General features: G+C 40.1%; 1 protein-coding gene across 9 annotated transcripts in view; it reads right to left on the minus strand.

Annotated features, from left to right (window-relative positions):
- The window catches only part of raraa (retinoic acid receptor, alpha a), a 397,838-nt gene that overhangs the window by 35,320 nt on the left and 345,381 nt on the right, over positions 1-17,137 (minus strand). For all 9 annotated transcript variants that reach the window (XM_073071422.1, XM_073071424.1, XM_073071421.1 and 6 more), the window contains one exon: positions 15,961-16,102. In XM_073071422.1, the coding sequence (XP_072927523.1) occupies positions 15,961-16,102 (142 nt within the window). The remainder of the gene's footprint in view (positions 1-15,960; positions 16,103-17,137) is intronic.

Raw genomic sequence — 17,137 nt, forward strand, 5'->3', positions numbered from 1 at the left:
TTCTGTTTCAGGAGGCAGCATCTGCATGCTCTTGCATCTCCACCTAACCTTTCTTATCTTGCGATCTCAAAGCCCTCTTCCACCACTTATCCTCCTCCATCCAATTGGGTTGGGACTGCACCCAGCCACTTCCACTTTTATCCATCCCAAAGTAACCAGCAATGGCTTCTCCTCCTCTATTTTCACAGTAACATTTTGTGGCCCAAAAGGTTCTATCCTTGGTCCTTTCTATTAGCTATCACATATTCTCCTGAGCAACCACATCTGAAAACACAGCATCAGCTTCCAAATATAAACTGGAAACAAACAAATCTACCTCACAATTATTCTCTTTGAAACCTCCACCATCTACAAGTTATCAGATGTCTTGTCTGACATCTGGTATGGATCGAGCAGATAGTTCCACTGACCACTGGGAAGACAGAAGCTAGAAGCTCAGGAGGCCGGAATGCAACCTTTCACCAGATGCTTTCAATATAATCTATTTTCATATAATGAATTTACCACTTCTAAATTCATCTTTTCTTTCCTGCCCCACTACCACTCCTCTTTGCCTTGGACCGTCTTCCCTTTTGCTATCTTGTCACATCTACCTTGCACCCTGTCCTCCCTCCTCGCATTGCTGAACCTTATAACTTAATTTCCAATTTTCTCTAGTTCAGATGCAACCTGAACAGTTAACTTTGTCCCTTTCTCCACAGGTGGCACTTGATCAGCTGAGTATTTCTTTGTCTTTATTTCAGTTTTCTACCAGCCACAGTATTTTGCCTTTTTTTTAAAAAAAACAGAGCCTCAATACCAATGTCATCATTGCTTTCCAAAACTGTGTCCTGTCACTTATATTCTGCAAGGATGCCTGTCAAAATCTTCGCATCCATTTTGTAACATACATAAGAGATTGATAAGGGCAACAGTCTTTTAACTTTCAGTTCAGTGATAGCCTTAATTTTATATTGAGTATGAAGAGAGCTAGATGGACTATCAAAGGAGATATTTGCACTTTGTGCAATTGTACCACTTCCTCATCAATGCCATCAACGTGTCAAGTTAAGTAAATTCTTTAATTATATTCTAATATAACTGATAGTTGTCAGTGTCAATATATGACTTCCCAAGAAATCACAATAATGATGGAAAAATAGAGAGCTATGTGGGAGGGAGAAGTTAGATGGATGTTGGAGTGGATTAAAAGGACAGCACAAAATCGTGGGCTGAAGGGCCCGTACTGTGCTGTGCATCATTTTGGCGTCAATGACCAACACAACCCAAGGATTATGCTGGGGGTAGCCCAGAAATGTCGCCATGCTTCAAGTGCCAACAGAGTATGTCCAACAATCACTAACCCTAACCAAACGTCTTTGGAATATGGGAGGAAACAGGAATACCACTACCGTCATGGGGAGAATGTACAAACTCCTTAAAGACAGCCGTGGGAATTGAACCTTGATCAATGAGCTCTGGTGCTGTAAAAAGTGGTGCACTAACTGCTATGCTACCGTGTCACCCACATACGAGTTAACTTATCTAGGTAATGGCTTACCTTATCCAGAACTGCTGGCCTTAGGAGAGTAAAAACTAATCACATCTTGCTCTTCTGATCTCTATCAGTGATCACTGATGGAAAATATGTGCGTGAACATGTATCCTTTTTGAGCCAGGAAAAGATGGGCCCCACAACGAAGTCCTTTCTGGTTTTGTAGCTTCTGCTTGCTCATTTCCTGAGCTCACTCATGAAAAATAACTTGGAGTGAACTACCCGGGGTAAAATGTTCCAAAATATACAGACTCATCAAGAAAGATCAGCTCTAACAGCAGCTGAGAGGAAGTTGGGAAAGGTGAGTAGAAATAACGTAGATCCTCTACAACTCACTCAAAATGATAAGTGCAGTAGTGCCTTTCCTTTTGTGGCCTTACATTGCCTACAATCCTGTACTAAGTTTAATTGATCTCAACTGAAGAATGATCCTAACTGCAAATACACCAATTAAATTTTAAAAACGTATGAAGTATTGAATAGTTAATGTCCCAAAATATGCTAGCTACATAAAACACTAATTCAAATGCCTACTCAACTCTTCCCTTGCATTGAATGATATCAGATGAATCTCTAGGATTGTGTTCAGTTTACAGCTTTTGTCAACTGCTGTTGTGTAAGTATCAAGCAAGTGCTGGCAGTTATATAATCTCACCAGGAGTTAATGCATTCTGCTTTCAGTTGAGATTAGTTTACAAACCAGGTGAAGAACATAAAGCACAAATACTTGTGCCAAAAAAAACTCCAATTTACCTGCAAAGCTGGTATGGACAAGTATTTTGAGTGAATAACATTTACTGGAAAAAACTCAATTGGACCACTTGAAGAGTGAAGTATTTAACTTTTATTGCAGTGCAAATGACTAGCTAATTAGTTAAATAAATGTCATCTTCAGCATGCAAACAAATGGCTGGCTAATTAGTTAAGCAAATATCATTTTCTGTAGGCAAACAAAGGTTGAAGCTTTCATCCAAAAGCAAACAGTGCCACTACCATTTTTAGTTCAACAACACCTGGAGGGAGCATTGCCCAGGCTGGACATAAATGCCATTTCATTCGCAGCCCATCATTTTGTTTTTAAATCCAAACAAAAAAAAATGCTGTCATAACATTCTGCACTAAAGATAAGTCAGGGATAACAAATAGCCAAGAATATGCTACCAAGGAATTTTTTGTTCTTAATCACAGGGTGGCTGACACCACCAGAAATCCATCAGTTTGTTTAAGAGACTCCAAAGCAAGTTATTCAGAATCGACACACATTGAATTTCCCAACTTATTAATTCAGTTATTTGAAGAGCCAATAACAAACTGAACCAACTTAATGTAGGTTCAGTGCTGATGTTTATGACTTAAGTCTGTGAGGGTGGTAATTACCTTAGAACCATGCAGCTCCGTGTGCTCCCACTTACCTGTCCAGGTCCATTCTGGTCTTTGGGGCATTCAGCTTAAAGTTATCCAGAGCTGAAAGCGAACAACTGCTTCCCTCAGCTCCATGTTCCACGAATGCAATGGATGATCGCAGAATAAAATTACCAAGTCATTGAGAACTCACCTCAGTTCCATCCTTGTGTCACCAAGTCTGTCATTTGGATTCAACTCTAAAAATATTCCTGATATTTTTACTCTGTCAAGCCCCCAAGACCATAAGATACAGGAACAGAATTAGCCCCTGCAGCCCATCAAGTCTACACTGCCATTCAATCATGGCTGATTTTTTTTCCAACCCATTCTCCTGTCTTCTCCCTGTAACCCTTGACCCTCTTACCCATCAAGAACCTGTCAACCTCTGCCTTTAATACACCCAATGACTTGGCCTCCACAACTCTTTGTGGCAACAAATTCCACACATTCACCACTATCTGGCTGAAGAAATTCCTCCTCAAGTCAGTTTTAAAGGGACATTCTTTTAATCTGAGGCGGTGACGAGAACAAACAGAAAATTTATGACTGTGTTGCATTTTGAATGTGAGGAAGTCAAAAGCATGTGATAAATTGATATAGTATTAGTATACTATATATCAATACTATATATATACACACTATATATCAATACTATATATATACACTATATATCAATACTATAAATGATACAGTGTGTAGACCAAGGAATCTGCACACTCACAATAACTTTCTCCTCCACTGGTCATAGGAAAGGAGTTTACTAACTTTTCTTGAAGCTGGTAACAGCAGCCTATTTTGCTCTTTTTTAAAAATAAAATCGTGGAAGTATATATTTTTTTAGAAATATCTATTTTCTGAGAGCAAAAGTTTATTAGCAGATTGAGGAAACAAAATGCAGGCAGGCACAGCACATCAGCAATGAAGATCTTTTAAACAATTAACATGCCACATAAGTATGTTAAATACCTGAAAGTTTATTAACTCATCCATGTGAGCACGTAATATGTGTGACAAATGAATCCCCAGAAATGGAGATAATGCCTAATTACACAACATGCACTATACATCCAGGCACATTTGCTGTTTATAAGATGAAGGTCATGAGAGTTGCTGAGCACTCCTTCATGATGAATAATGCAATCCTCCCCGCAGACTCATGGTAGAATGAATTTCCCTTTTTTATTATTTTAATAGTAATATTAGGGTAAAGCAAACCCCGAAAATGATTTTTTTTCAGGATAGATACCACACGACTGCAATATTTGACACATTTCTTAAGATTATTATTAGGGATAAAGACCACATTCTCATTCTATTGTACGGTATCTTAATAAATGTGTTTATTGTATATGCACTTCTCACAGTGGCAATCCTTAAGGGTAAATCTTATGAATTTTCACTTCTGGCACTGAGCTTTGTATAGTGAGGATGCACAATGGGAATTCAGAGACAGAGGTCAACATGCCTTGCAGGATTTTCTGTCCGTTAAAATTAATGGATGGAAAATCTCTCAGGGAGTGCTGACCTCTGCACCCAGATTCCTGACATGTGATTCCAGTGTGCACAGTTCTGTGTCAGAAGCAAAAATCCTTAAACTATATTTTAAGAATTCTCAGAGAATAACTACTCTCTTTGGTGAAACATATCATTGATTTTTTTTGTTTACTGTAAAATATGAGTTATAGATAATACAGAAATTTGCAATATTGCAGGACAAGCATGGAATGGATATATATATATGTATGTATAGAAATGCTTTCAAATAATATATCAATTACTCTTGCTAGGATATGCTGCTTTCCTCTTAAACCTTTCTTCTCACTACTCTCTTTACCATATCTTATATTTCCAGTTAGTTTATTTCTTTCTTCCATTTCAATTTCTTTTTGAGCTTGTTCCCCATTTCTTCTTAGATCCTTTGTTTGCATTAGCAATGAATAACCACAATCCAACTGAAGCTATTTGCCCTGCAGAACTTGCTTCTTCAACCAAATTCCCTACATAAAGACAGAACATTAGAACGTGTATCCCTGTGATACTTCACACACAAGATAAAAGTCAGGTGTTTACACTTAATTAAAAATATTTTAGTCTCATTGAGGCAGCAAGTTCAATTAATATTTAATAAGAATCAGAATCAGGTTTATTATCACCGGCATGTGATGTGAAATTTGTTAACTTAGCAGCAGCAGTTCAATGCAATACATAATATAGAAGAAGCAAAAGAAAAAAATATAATAAATAAGTCGATTACTGTATACATATATTGAATAGGTTAAAAATAGTGCAAAAAACAGAAATAATATATATTAAAAAGTGAAGTAGTGTTCATGGGTTCAATGTCCATTTAGGAATCGAATGGCAGAGGGGAAGAACCTGTTCCTGAATCACTGAGTGCGTATCTTCAGGCTTCTGTACCTCCTACCTGTTGATGACAGTGAGAAAAGGGCATTCTCTGGGTGCTGGAGGTCCTTAATAATGGACACTGCCTTTCTGAGACACCACTCCTTGAAGATGTCCAGGGTACTTTGTAGGCTAGTACCCAAGATGGAGCCGACTAGATTCACAACCCTCTGCAGCTTCTTTCGGTCCTGTGCAGTAGCACCCCTCCCCCATTCTGACAGTGATGCAGCCTGTCAGAATGCTCTCCACAGTACATCTATAGAAGTTTTTGAGAGTATTGAGTGAATAGAGGCGCTCTATTCAATGAATATCTACATTAAGCTTGGAGAGACCCAACATTCCACATGTAATGAATCTTAATACCACTGCTTTGTGGTAGTTTTATTAACCACAGTATTTTTTGGGTCACTCAGTGTTATAGTCTACTTGCCTTGATTTAATGGTTTGTGTGCTAATTAAAAGACAGTTTAATTTTATTTTTTTAAGAAACGATAAACTAGAAATTGTTCTGCACCTTGGGTAGATCATCAAACTACTGGGATGCCTGGGACTGAGGAGGGTGATGGGAAATTTCTACTAGTTCTGCATGTGGACAAACACAGAAATATCCTGTTAAGCATATGATGGTCCAACCCATTGTGTGCAACAGGATTAGCTGTGCACACAAAGAAAGCAAAGACCCTTCCACCACTTATTCCATAGGGTGCAACAGAAGGTAGGTCATGATTGAGAGTCATGAGTGAGATTAAAGATTAGGTTTATTTGTCACATGTTCTGTACATCAAGCCATACAGTGAAATGAGTCATTTGCGTCAAAGACCGATGCAGTCCGAGGATTGTGCTGGGGATAGCCCGCAAGTGTCGCAAGCTTCTGGCAGCAACATGGCGTGCCTAAAACTCACTAACCCTAACTGTACATCAGAGGAATGTGTGAGGAAATGCACGCAGTCATGGGGAGAACGTACAGACCGTGGCGGGGATTAAACCTTGATCGGTGCTTGCTGGCACTATAAAGCGTTGCGCTAACTACTATGCTACCATGGTCGTGTGGAAGGCGAGGAAAGGATGGCAGGGAAAAATAAGAAGCTTGGAGCTTAAGTTAATTTGTCAGGAAGAAGGGGGCATTGTGATCAGCTGGTTGCGGCAGTCGGGATTGCAATGGATGGGTTATGCCAGTGAAGAAGCTGGGAAGTTGGGGACAGCATAGTGCAAGGATCCAGTGGTGGGGAACCAAAGGACTTCTATATCGTGCCAAGTGTGGGTGGATCTGTGGTGGATTTCAGAGCCAAGGACCAGGTCACGGTGTTCCCTTTGAGCTGCACAGCAGATCTCAGCCATCCTGGGAAAGCTTGAGTGACATATCTGAGTGGCCTGGGTATTCATGATCAACAAGACATAGAGCAGAATTAGGTCATTCAGCCCATCAAGTCTGCTCCACCATTCAATCATGGTTGTTTTTTCCCAACCCCATTCTCCCCATAACACTGAAACCCCTTACCAATTAGGAACCCATCAATCTCTGTCGTAACTACACCCAGTAATTTGGATTCCACAGTCCTCCGTGGCAGCAAATTCCACATTCATCATCCTCTGGCTGAAGAAATTTCTTTTCATCTCAGTTTTAAAGAGCTATCCCTTTATTCGAAGGGTGTGCCCTTGGATCCTTGACCCTTTTACTAATGGAAACATCCTCTCACCATGTACTGTATCCAGTCATTTCAGAATCCAGAAGGTCTTAATCATATCCCCCTGTCATTCTTCTGAACTCCACTGATTATGAACCCAAAGGAATCAAACGCTCCTCATACACTTAATTCTGATCATTCTTGAGAACCTCCAGTGGACCTTCTCCAGGACATGCAATCTTTTCTTAGATGTGGGGCCCAAAATTGCTCACAATACCCATGCAGACAGTTCTGCAGTTCTATGGGATCTACGTAGATTGGCTTTTTGATGAAATTCCTCTGAGTTGCACACAAAGGCACTGTATTATGCTGAAGAATTTCAGTTCTTTAACCTCTCCTTTAAGTACAGAATGCAGAGCTCTTTCTAAACTGATTTTAAGAACCAGAAATAGGCATTTGAAACAAGCAACACTAAAGGTTTCATATTTTTTTATTTAAATCTCATCCATATTAATGACTATTGATATAGCAGGGTTTAAATTACTCAGTTGTAATAAGAGTATAATCCAAAAATGTGTATGGAAATAGGATATTGTTTCCAGAAAAAAAACTACATCTTCTGTGTGATTTAAGAAGGAGAATATGAGTGTTTTTTCTGACAGCTGGATCTCAACCACTCCTTGAAGAGAAACTGCATGGTTAAGTACAGAATGGGAAACCACTTACTTGATAATAATGAGTTGTAAGTCAAATCTCATGTTTACTTTCTACCTAATGAAATAAAACAGCTAATTTCAAAAGAGAGCATTTGTTAAATGTTGCTGACTTTCTGCAAAATGAAGCTAACTTCACTCCGCACATTAAAACTGCAGACAGTAACTGCTTTAGTCAACTCAATCCAGTCATACTATGCTTTCGACACCTTACACCAACCAGCACCAGACACAATCCTGTTCAGTCATGCCTACCACACCCAAATGACTGTCTAGATTTTGTCTTGAAAATGCTTGTGTCTGCAGCAGTTATTTGCTTTGACATTTTCGAGAACAAAACACCTACCAGACACTCCCAGCTAAGATATAAATATGATCGATGACACCAAGTGAGACATTAAAGATTTGAAGTAATGGGAAATGTAGTAAAGAACAGAATTATAGGAAGATTGTTGACTTCATTAATGAGACCTTTGTCCTATGTGAGAATTTTATGTCAATCATGACTAAAGTTGTTAGGTTTGGAATATTTCTGCTTCAGACTCCTGTGGTTAGATGCAGTTAAAAAAAAATCCTCCCTTTACTTTGGACCAATAATGTGTCAATGCAGGACACCATTCTTCATCAACTGAAGAATGCATGATATATTTTTGTTTTATGTATATATTTTTATTTGCCCTCGCTTTACAGCGCCAGATGATCACTGACCAGGATTCAATTCCCGTTGTTGCCTGTAAGGAGTTTATACACATGGGTTACCTCTGGATGCTCTAGCTTCCTTCCACATTCTAAGTTGGTACCAGAAGCGTGGTAACATATGGGTCGCACAGCACAATCCTCATTGATTTGATTTGACACAAAACAATGCATTTTACTGTATGTTTCTATGTACATGTGACAGATAAATACGCTAAATGTGTTACGCAGTAATATATAGATGTTCAACTGCACTATGCATAAATTATTACTCTATGTGCCTGATGTGGACATCACACAATGAACCTTGACCTCTCAAATTTCTAGCAAATGATTAATTGATTAAAATACAGGTGATATCCTATTAAACGTTACTCAAGTTGGCTTTCACTGAAATTAGAAAGCTTAAACTCTTGATCTCTTCTGGACTCTAAATGGGATTTAGCATTACCACTGATGAAATGGGAGCACTGGAACACGGTGTGACCATCTCCACTTTAAAATGAATTCAGAGTGACTATATTAATTTCACATAGACCGGCCAGCCAGCATTTCAATAGTACCTTTCAGGACCTGAGGACAAGGTAGACAATAAACTACTACTGAAGTTAAGTGATGCAGAAATACATTTGTACACAGTAAGTTCCTATAAAATGCAAGGCAGAAAAAACATCTATCACTTTGTAATGGTGATTAAGATATGATTGTTGGCCACTGCATAGGAGTTACTCCACTGCTCTTTTGCTCAAAATTGCAAGGAATTTTAAAATTTACCTGAAGATACAGATGTGCGTGTGGGGTGGTGGGGTTACAATGATGGAATAATGTGAATGAAGAAACAAGAGGCAAGGAGTTTTTTTTGTGTATTTTGAAGTCACACATCAAACTTTCAGATACCACCCCTATAGAACACACCTTCATTGTTACATGGAAGCTGGACTGGTGGTATTATTTCTGATGTATCATTAAGAAGCAGAAACTAGATAAGAAACAGAAAAGGGTCACGCCTAGAAAGGCTCCAACAGTAATGACATTGAAGTTGGAAGAGTAACCATTCATTTTCTTGCTAAAATACCACAGACTCTGGCATGGTTCTGGAGGAGTGGATGGTCGCAAATGTAGTTCCGCTGTTTAAGAAAGGAGGGAGGCACCAAAAAGAAAATTACAGACCTATTAGTCTGACATCAGTAGTTGGAAAGTTATTGGAGTCGATCCTCAAGGACGAGGTTATGAAATACCTCGAGGTGCATGACAAGATAGGCCCAAGCCAGTATGGTTTCATGAAGGGAAGATCCTGCCTCACCAACCTATTAGAATTTTTTGAGGTAATCTCAAATAAGATTGACAAGGGAGATGTGGATTTGGATTTTTTCAAAAAGACCTTCGATAAGAGGCTGCTTAATAAGATGAGAGCCCATGGAATTACAGAAAAGATATTGGAATGGGTGGAGCATTGGCTGATAGGCAGAAAGCAAAGGGTGGGAATAATGGGATCCTATTCTGGTTGGTTGCCGGTTACTAGTGGTGTTCCGCAGGGGTCAGTGTTGGGGCCTCTTCTTTTTACACTGTATATCGATGATTTAGATTATGGATTAAATGGTTTTGTGGCTAATTTTGTGGATGACACCAAGATAGGTGGAGGAGCAGGAAGTGTTGAAGAAACAGAAAGGTTGCAGAGAGACTTGGTTAGTTTCGGAGAGTGGGCAAAGAAATGGCAGATGAGATACAATGTTGAAAAATGTACAGTTGTACATTTTGGAAGAAGAAATAATCGGGCAGATTATTATTTAGATGGGGAGAAAATTCAAAAATTGAAAGTGCAAAGGGACTTGGGGGTCCTCGTGCAGGATACCCTAAAGGTTAACCTAAAGGTTAACCACCAGGTTGGATCGGCAGTAAGGAAAGCAAATGCTATGTTGGCATTCATTTCAAGAGGAATAGTGTATAAGAGTAAGGAGGTGTTGATGAAGCTCTATGGGGCACTGGTGAGACCTCATTTGGAATACTGTATGCAGTTTTGGGCCCCCTATCTTAGAAGGGATGTACTGATGTTGGAGAGAGTTCAGAGAAGATTTACGAGGATGATTCCTGGAATGCAGGGGCTAACATATGAGGAGTGTTTGTCAGCTCTTGGACTGTATTCATTAGAGTATAGAAGAATGAGAGGGGATCTCAGAAACATTTCAAATGTTGAAAGGGTTGGACAGAGTAGATGTGGAAAGGCTGTTTCCCTTGGTGGGTGAGTCCAGGACAAGAGGCCACAGTCTTAGAATTAAAGGGTACCCATTTAAAACAGATGAGGAGAAATTTTTTTTAGCCAGAGGGTCGTAGATTTATGGAATTTGTTGCCACATGCAGCTGTGGAGGCCCGAGCATTGAGGGTGTTTAAGGAGGAGATTGATAGGCATCTAATTAGTCAGGGTATCAAGGGATAAGGGGAAAAAGCCGGAAATTGTAACTAGATGGGAGAATAGTTTAGCTCATGGTGGAGTGGCGGAGCAGACTCGATGGGCCAAATGGCCTGCTTCTGCTCCTTTGTCTTGTGAGATAAGAGAACCAGGTATGGGCAATTCCACACAGCTCAATGATAGAGAAGTGCTAAAGATGGTGCAGTCAACTGGGAAGAAGCGAGCAAATGGATCAGAAAGGACTGATAAGTTTACCATTCCACAATTACAACTGGTGGTATTCGAGACTTTGATAAGGGTCATTTCTTGAGTTTGAAACATGGGCACACACACAATTAAGAGATGGACATTGAAGAGAAAAGAAAGTGGGAGAGAGGACAATTTCTAAACATATGTAAATTAAACAACTCCTCATGGTAGGGTCAAGGAATTACTGCTCAAAATGGCTTATACTCCTCCATAAGCTGTGCTATGCCATTATCCCACCAAGAGCCTTATCACTGAGGTATACGTAATCGAAAGATATTGCTGTAACTTACCAGAAAACGTTATGGACTGCCTAGTAACTTTTCAATAGCTGCACTTAGCTTTATCAGCAAATTAGTTTCCACTTTGCAACTTATTAATCTGCAGAATCTTACTGCTTCATTCTTTAATTGGTGGAGATTACTTTCAAAATTAAAAATAATTTATTTTTCATCACTCTTGAATCAACCTTTCTCAATTTCATATCCCGGTGAGTTATAATGAAATACTTACTGACTGACTAGTGTAGTACAGTATACAGTTGCCTGACCTGTTCACATAGGGCTCTCTGTAGAGGGTGCTGTTGTGTTCAATGGTTGGATGACAAGCACTTTCACAGCTCTCGCCCCTGGAAAGTCTATGGACAAGTAGGAGCTGAATGAATGACTGGCACTGTTAGTTTGCCAGTGACCAAGAAATCCAATATGCGTAATCTCCAAAATTTAGGATCCATTCCAGATCACAGGGTGGTAATATCAGTTCGTCACAAGAGGGGACTGTGCGATTGCCTCATCTTGGCATGAACGGGTTCACGTTACAGAGCTTAGCACTTGCAGCTGTGTTAAGGAAACCCAATGGACAGAGTTAATTTGCTCTTTGCAGTGCTTCATTATTTGGTGATGTGGGCTGCTACTACCAAACACCATCTGGCTTGACATCCAACTGCTCTCTGACCTGCCTGGAGCTAGGCAGGGGCCAGTGAAACAGAAATTTGTTTGTTTCCTAACAGCACTAACTTTTTTTAAAAGAAAGCATTCTCCTTTTCCAGCTAATCATGAACAGTCAAGAGCTGGACCATCAGAATAAGGTTTATTATCACTTACATATGTCATTAAATTTGCTGTTACGTGGCAGGAGTACAGTGCAATATGCAAAATAAAATTATAAATTATTTTCACACTCTCTCTCTCTCTCTCTCATATATATATAGTAAGTAGTACAGAAAGAGCAAAATTGTGAGGTACTATTCATGGGTTGGTTCATTGACGATGGAAGGGAAGAAGCTGTTCCTAAAATGTTGAGTGTGTGTCCTCAGGCTCCTGTACCTCCTCGCTGACGGTAGCAATGAGAAGAGAGCATGTTTTGGGTGATGGGGGTTTTAATGATGGATGCCACTTTTTTGAGACATTGCCTTTTGAAGTCCTTCATACTCATGAGGCTAGTGCCTGTGATGGAGTTGGCTGTGTTTGCAAACCTCTGCAGTTTTTTCCAATACTGTACAGTGGTGATAATCCATACCAGACGATAATGCAAAACCTTGCAAAGCTTCAGGTTCTCAAGTCCAAAATTATTTAACAAATTGCTGCACGCTAAGAAATCTACACTGCACTTTTCGCCAATTTAAGCACTACAGAAGTAAATATGTTGGCCAGAATGCTAACATATATAGTAACAGGATTTTTAATTGCATTATTTCCTCCCCCTCCCCACCACAATCCATTTAACTTATCTATAACAAACATGGATACCTACCCAAAAATATCACTTCATGCATCAGGTTTCATGCATTTCAGGCATCAACACAAAAGTAAATAATTTATTTACACACATCCCAACCATGTACCAGGATGAAGATCAGGAGAAGTAACGATTATTGATTATTCTTCTCCTCCTTAACTTAGGGTTGTCTAAGACAACAACTGCATCTGTGCCATTTGCCCTCAGATCAAATAATTCAGCACAAAGTAGATATAAACTCAATCTGGAGAAAAGAGATTTCATTATATTGGTGCTAGAAGACAGATTGGATGTTATGATGCTGGCAGCATCTGGCGCCTGGTTTTCATACTTCAACTAAATGCTGAAATCCACACTGCCTTCTCTGCAATTTAAGTCAGTGAGGTGCTTTTGCAGCTCTTAATTTGTGCAGTAATTGAGTCATACAATAAGATCACTGCTTGACATGGAGTTGGGACTAGCAGGTATGAGGGCAAGCAAGCTATGGCTCCCGATGGAAAGGAAATGGCTGATGTTGAATCAGTAGGTCGGGCAGCATCCGTTGAAACGAGCAGTCAACGTTTCGGGCTGAGACGTTGACTGCTCGTTTCAACGGATGCTGCCCGACCTGCTAAGTTCATCCAGCTTTTGTACATGTTGATTTGACCACAGCATCTGCAGTGTACTTCGTGTTTGATGTTGAATCAGGACAGGACGGTTTGCTCCTACACTTTTTGTAATGCAAGAATTCAGTCCACCCACTGTCCAAGCTGATGCAGAAGGAACTGCTGAACACAGCATCACTGCCAGTAGGTCAAGGACAGAGAAAATAAATGAGAGACCTGGAACACAATGCTAAAAACATAAAGAATGGGTATTCTGAAAAGGTTTTTAAAAATGATTAGCTTTATTGTCACATGTACATTGAAACATACAGTGAAAAGTATCATTTGTGTCAATGACCAATACGTTCAAGGATATGCTGGGGGCACCCCACAAGTGTCACCATCCTTCCAGTGCCAACACAGCAAGCATGCCCACAACTTAAAGTACAGATTAAAGTACTATAAATTATCAGCCTTTTCCTCAAATTGGCCACCTTTGAGAAAATTCAAATAACTATATGATAGATGGAGCTGACAAATTAGCTTCTTTAGAATTCTGACAAATGTTAAGTACCTGTAGGCAAAGCTCAATATGTACAAGACCATTTTAGGCTTCTTTAGGCAGAACTCATTTAATTTCCGTCATGGTTCAGTTAAGCAAGAATCTGACTGGAAGCTGCTTTGCAAAATGCCTAAAACTATTAGGCTTTCGTTCAGCAACACATTGCAACCTGTCACAAATTAGTGTTCTACTAAGTAGGAAAGGGGATTCTATGTATGGCTATGGGCATAAATTGGGAATACCAGCATTGCTGAAGATGGATCATTTGGGTCTCGTGACTAATCCTTTACAGTTCTTAACAAGATGAATTCCTTTCATGGTTAGCGCTATGATCTCAACTTCATTACAGCATTTCTTATTACGAGGCTACTGCAGTGTAGCTGGTAGAGCTGCTGTCTTATGGCTACAGTGACTTGAGTTCAGTCTTGATCTACAGCGTGGATTCCACACAAAAACACATGGGTTCTCGTCCACATCCCAAACATATGACAGTTGGTAGGATAATAAACCATTCCTCCCTGTCTGGGTGCTAGAAAGGAACGGTTAGGTCTTGAAGTGACAAAGGCATAAAGGAGTCTTCAGGAACAGGATTATCTTGCAGACAAAACCAAGTGGTCTTTATGATGGAGAATAAATAGATTATAAAGATAAATAGTAAAGATTACCTTTATTTATCACATGTACATTTGACAATGTACACGTACTCACTGGAGTTTGAACAATGAGAGGGGGATCTCATTGAAACCTAGCAAATATTGAAAGTCCAACGTAGAGTGGACATGAAGAGGATTAGCGGGCGAGTCTATGACCGGGGGACACAGCCTCAGGATACAAGGACATCCATTTAGAACAGAGATGAAAAGGAATTTCTTTAGCCAGAGGGTGCTGAAACTGTGGAATTTTTTTTTGCCACAGGTATCAAAGGTTCTGGGGAACAGACAGGATAATTGGGTTGAGAGGGTTAATAAATCAGCCATAATGGAATGGCAGAATAGACTCGATGGATCAAATGGCCTATATTCTGCTGCTACATCTTATGCTCTTATAGATTGCCCCAGGTATGTGGGTGAGTGGTAAACTCTGGAGGAGGGCTGAAAATTCACTTCAGAATGAAATACAATAAACGTCTTGTAGATTGACTCTCTTTGGGAGCACGACAATACTTCTAGGAGACAGAACCAGTTACGTCAGGGATCTCCAGAACAATGTGAATTCACAATGGATATGAGGGGTTCCTTGAAAAAAGAGAGTCTGGAGGTAAGCTTGGGAAGAAGTCTGAGTTGGATGGATTGGCAAAGTGGGAAGAAAGACATGAGCTCCTCAAACTGGTTTGAGATAAGGATAAAGAGAGCAGGAGTAAGGGCCTAGTGGAAAGTTTGAGAGCTTTGAAAGGAATCTGAGGGTTCCCTTGCTCTCTAGAAGGAACCTAAAACACAGTTCGTTTGGAAAGACAGTAAATGTTTTCCTGGCTGGCAAAGGAGACTTCAGAAAGTGTAATAAAGGAATGATTAGAACAAAGAAACTAAGGCATTAGAATACAAGAAGTAGGAGCAGCAGTAGGGCTAATGTCCTACCTCAATACCATTTTCCTGTACTATTTCCCTCAATTCCCTTCATCTCCAGAAAACTATCACAATCTATAAATTGCAGACTGAACCACTGCAGGAATTTAGGATAGATAATTCCACAAGTCCCCCACCATCTGAGAGAAGACGTTTCTCCTCACCACAGTCCTGAGCAGCCTAATCCTCTTTTCAGGACTGTGACCCCAGGTTCTAGATTCTTCATCCAGGAGAAACAACATCCCCAACTCCAGCCTGCCAAGCCCCGTAATAATTCCAATGAAGCCTTCTTCTCATTCCTCTAAGCCTTACAGAAAACTTGGTGAAAAGGCATAATGAAGCATTTCACAAAATGCTTGCAATTTGGTGAACATCCGATTACTGCAAATCTCGCTGGTTCACTCTGTATTCCATCACTTTCACGCGACAGCAAAATCAAAATGTTAAGTGTAAGTTTGTCAAGTCAGATGGAGCACAGAAACTTACATTCCTTGGACATGCCAACTTCCAGGCACTTCTGCAGACGGCAGTACTGACACCGATTGCGGGTGACTTTGTTGATGATGCAGTTCTTATCTCTGTGGCAAGTGTATACCATGTTCTTTTGGATGCTTCTTCTGAAAAAACCCTGTAAGTAAACATAGAAAGAGAATAATATATTACTGCAGAGATGACAGACTAAATCACTAGGCAACTAGACAGTAGCATAGCGGTTAGTGCAACACTATCATAGCTCGGGGCGTTGGGAGTTCGGGGTTCAATTCCAACGTCATCTGTAAGGAGTCTGTACATCGACCCCATGGAATTTGTGGGCTTTCGCTAGGTGCTCCAGTCCAAAGACTGGTTAGCAGGTTAATTGCTCACTGTAAATTGTAACATGATTAGTCTGGGGTTAAATTGGGGGTTGCTGAGCAGCACAGCTTGAAGGGCCAAAAGGATCTATTCCACAATGTATCTCCATAAACAAACAAGCAACACCAAATCACTATTCCAAGGTGGGAAAATATTTCCTTTAAAGGTTCAGCTAGAAAGACAGCAGAAACTACATTTCATATGCAGGGTTTACCTCTTTGTGGTGTAAAAGCTATCAGTGAACTTTCACTGCTGATATGACAAAACCCACACCTAAAGCATGATATAATCCTTCACCTGCTTCATATAAAGGGTCAACCTGCCTTAAAAGAAATTTACATGTAACAGATGGGACACTGCCTGCAGACTGCTTGTGCATCAGCCAGAGCATGGGCTACTTTGATCCCAATGAAAGGACTTTGTGCAGATGACAGCAATTCAAACAAACTCGCGGAAGGCATAACTTGTAATTTGCTCTTCATAGTATAAGCTTCTCATGCAACACACACAAAATGCTGGAGGAACTCAGCAGGTCAGGCAGCATCTACGGAAATGAATAAACAGTCGATGTTTTGAACCGAGACCCTTCATCAGGACTGGGGAAAGAGAATATGTCAGAATAAAAAAGGTGAGCGGAGGGGGAAAGAGGATTAGCTAGGTGTTAGGTGAAGCCAGGTGGGTAGAAAAGGGAAAGGACTGGAGAAGAAGGAAGCTGATAGGAGAGAAGAGTGGACCATGGGAGAAAGGGAGAAAGACCAGGCACCAGAGGGAGGTGATAGGCAAGTGAGGAGAAGAGGTAAGATGCCAGAGT

The sequence above is a fragment of the Hemitrygon akajei genome, chromosome 18, assembly GCF_048418815.1.
Source record: "Hemitrygon akajei chromosome 18, sHemAka1.3, whole genome shotgun sequence".
Classification (NCBI taxonomy): Eukaryota; Metazoa; Chordata; class Chondrichthyes; order Myliobatiformes; family Dasyatidae; genus Hemitrygon; species Hemitrygon akajei.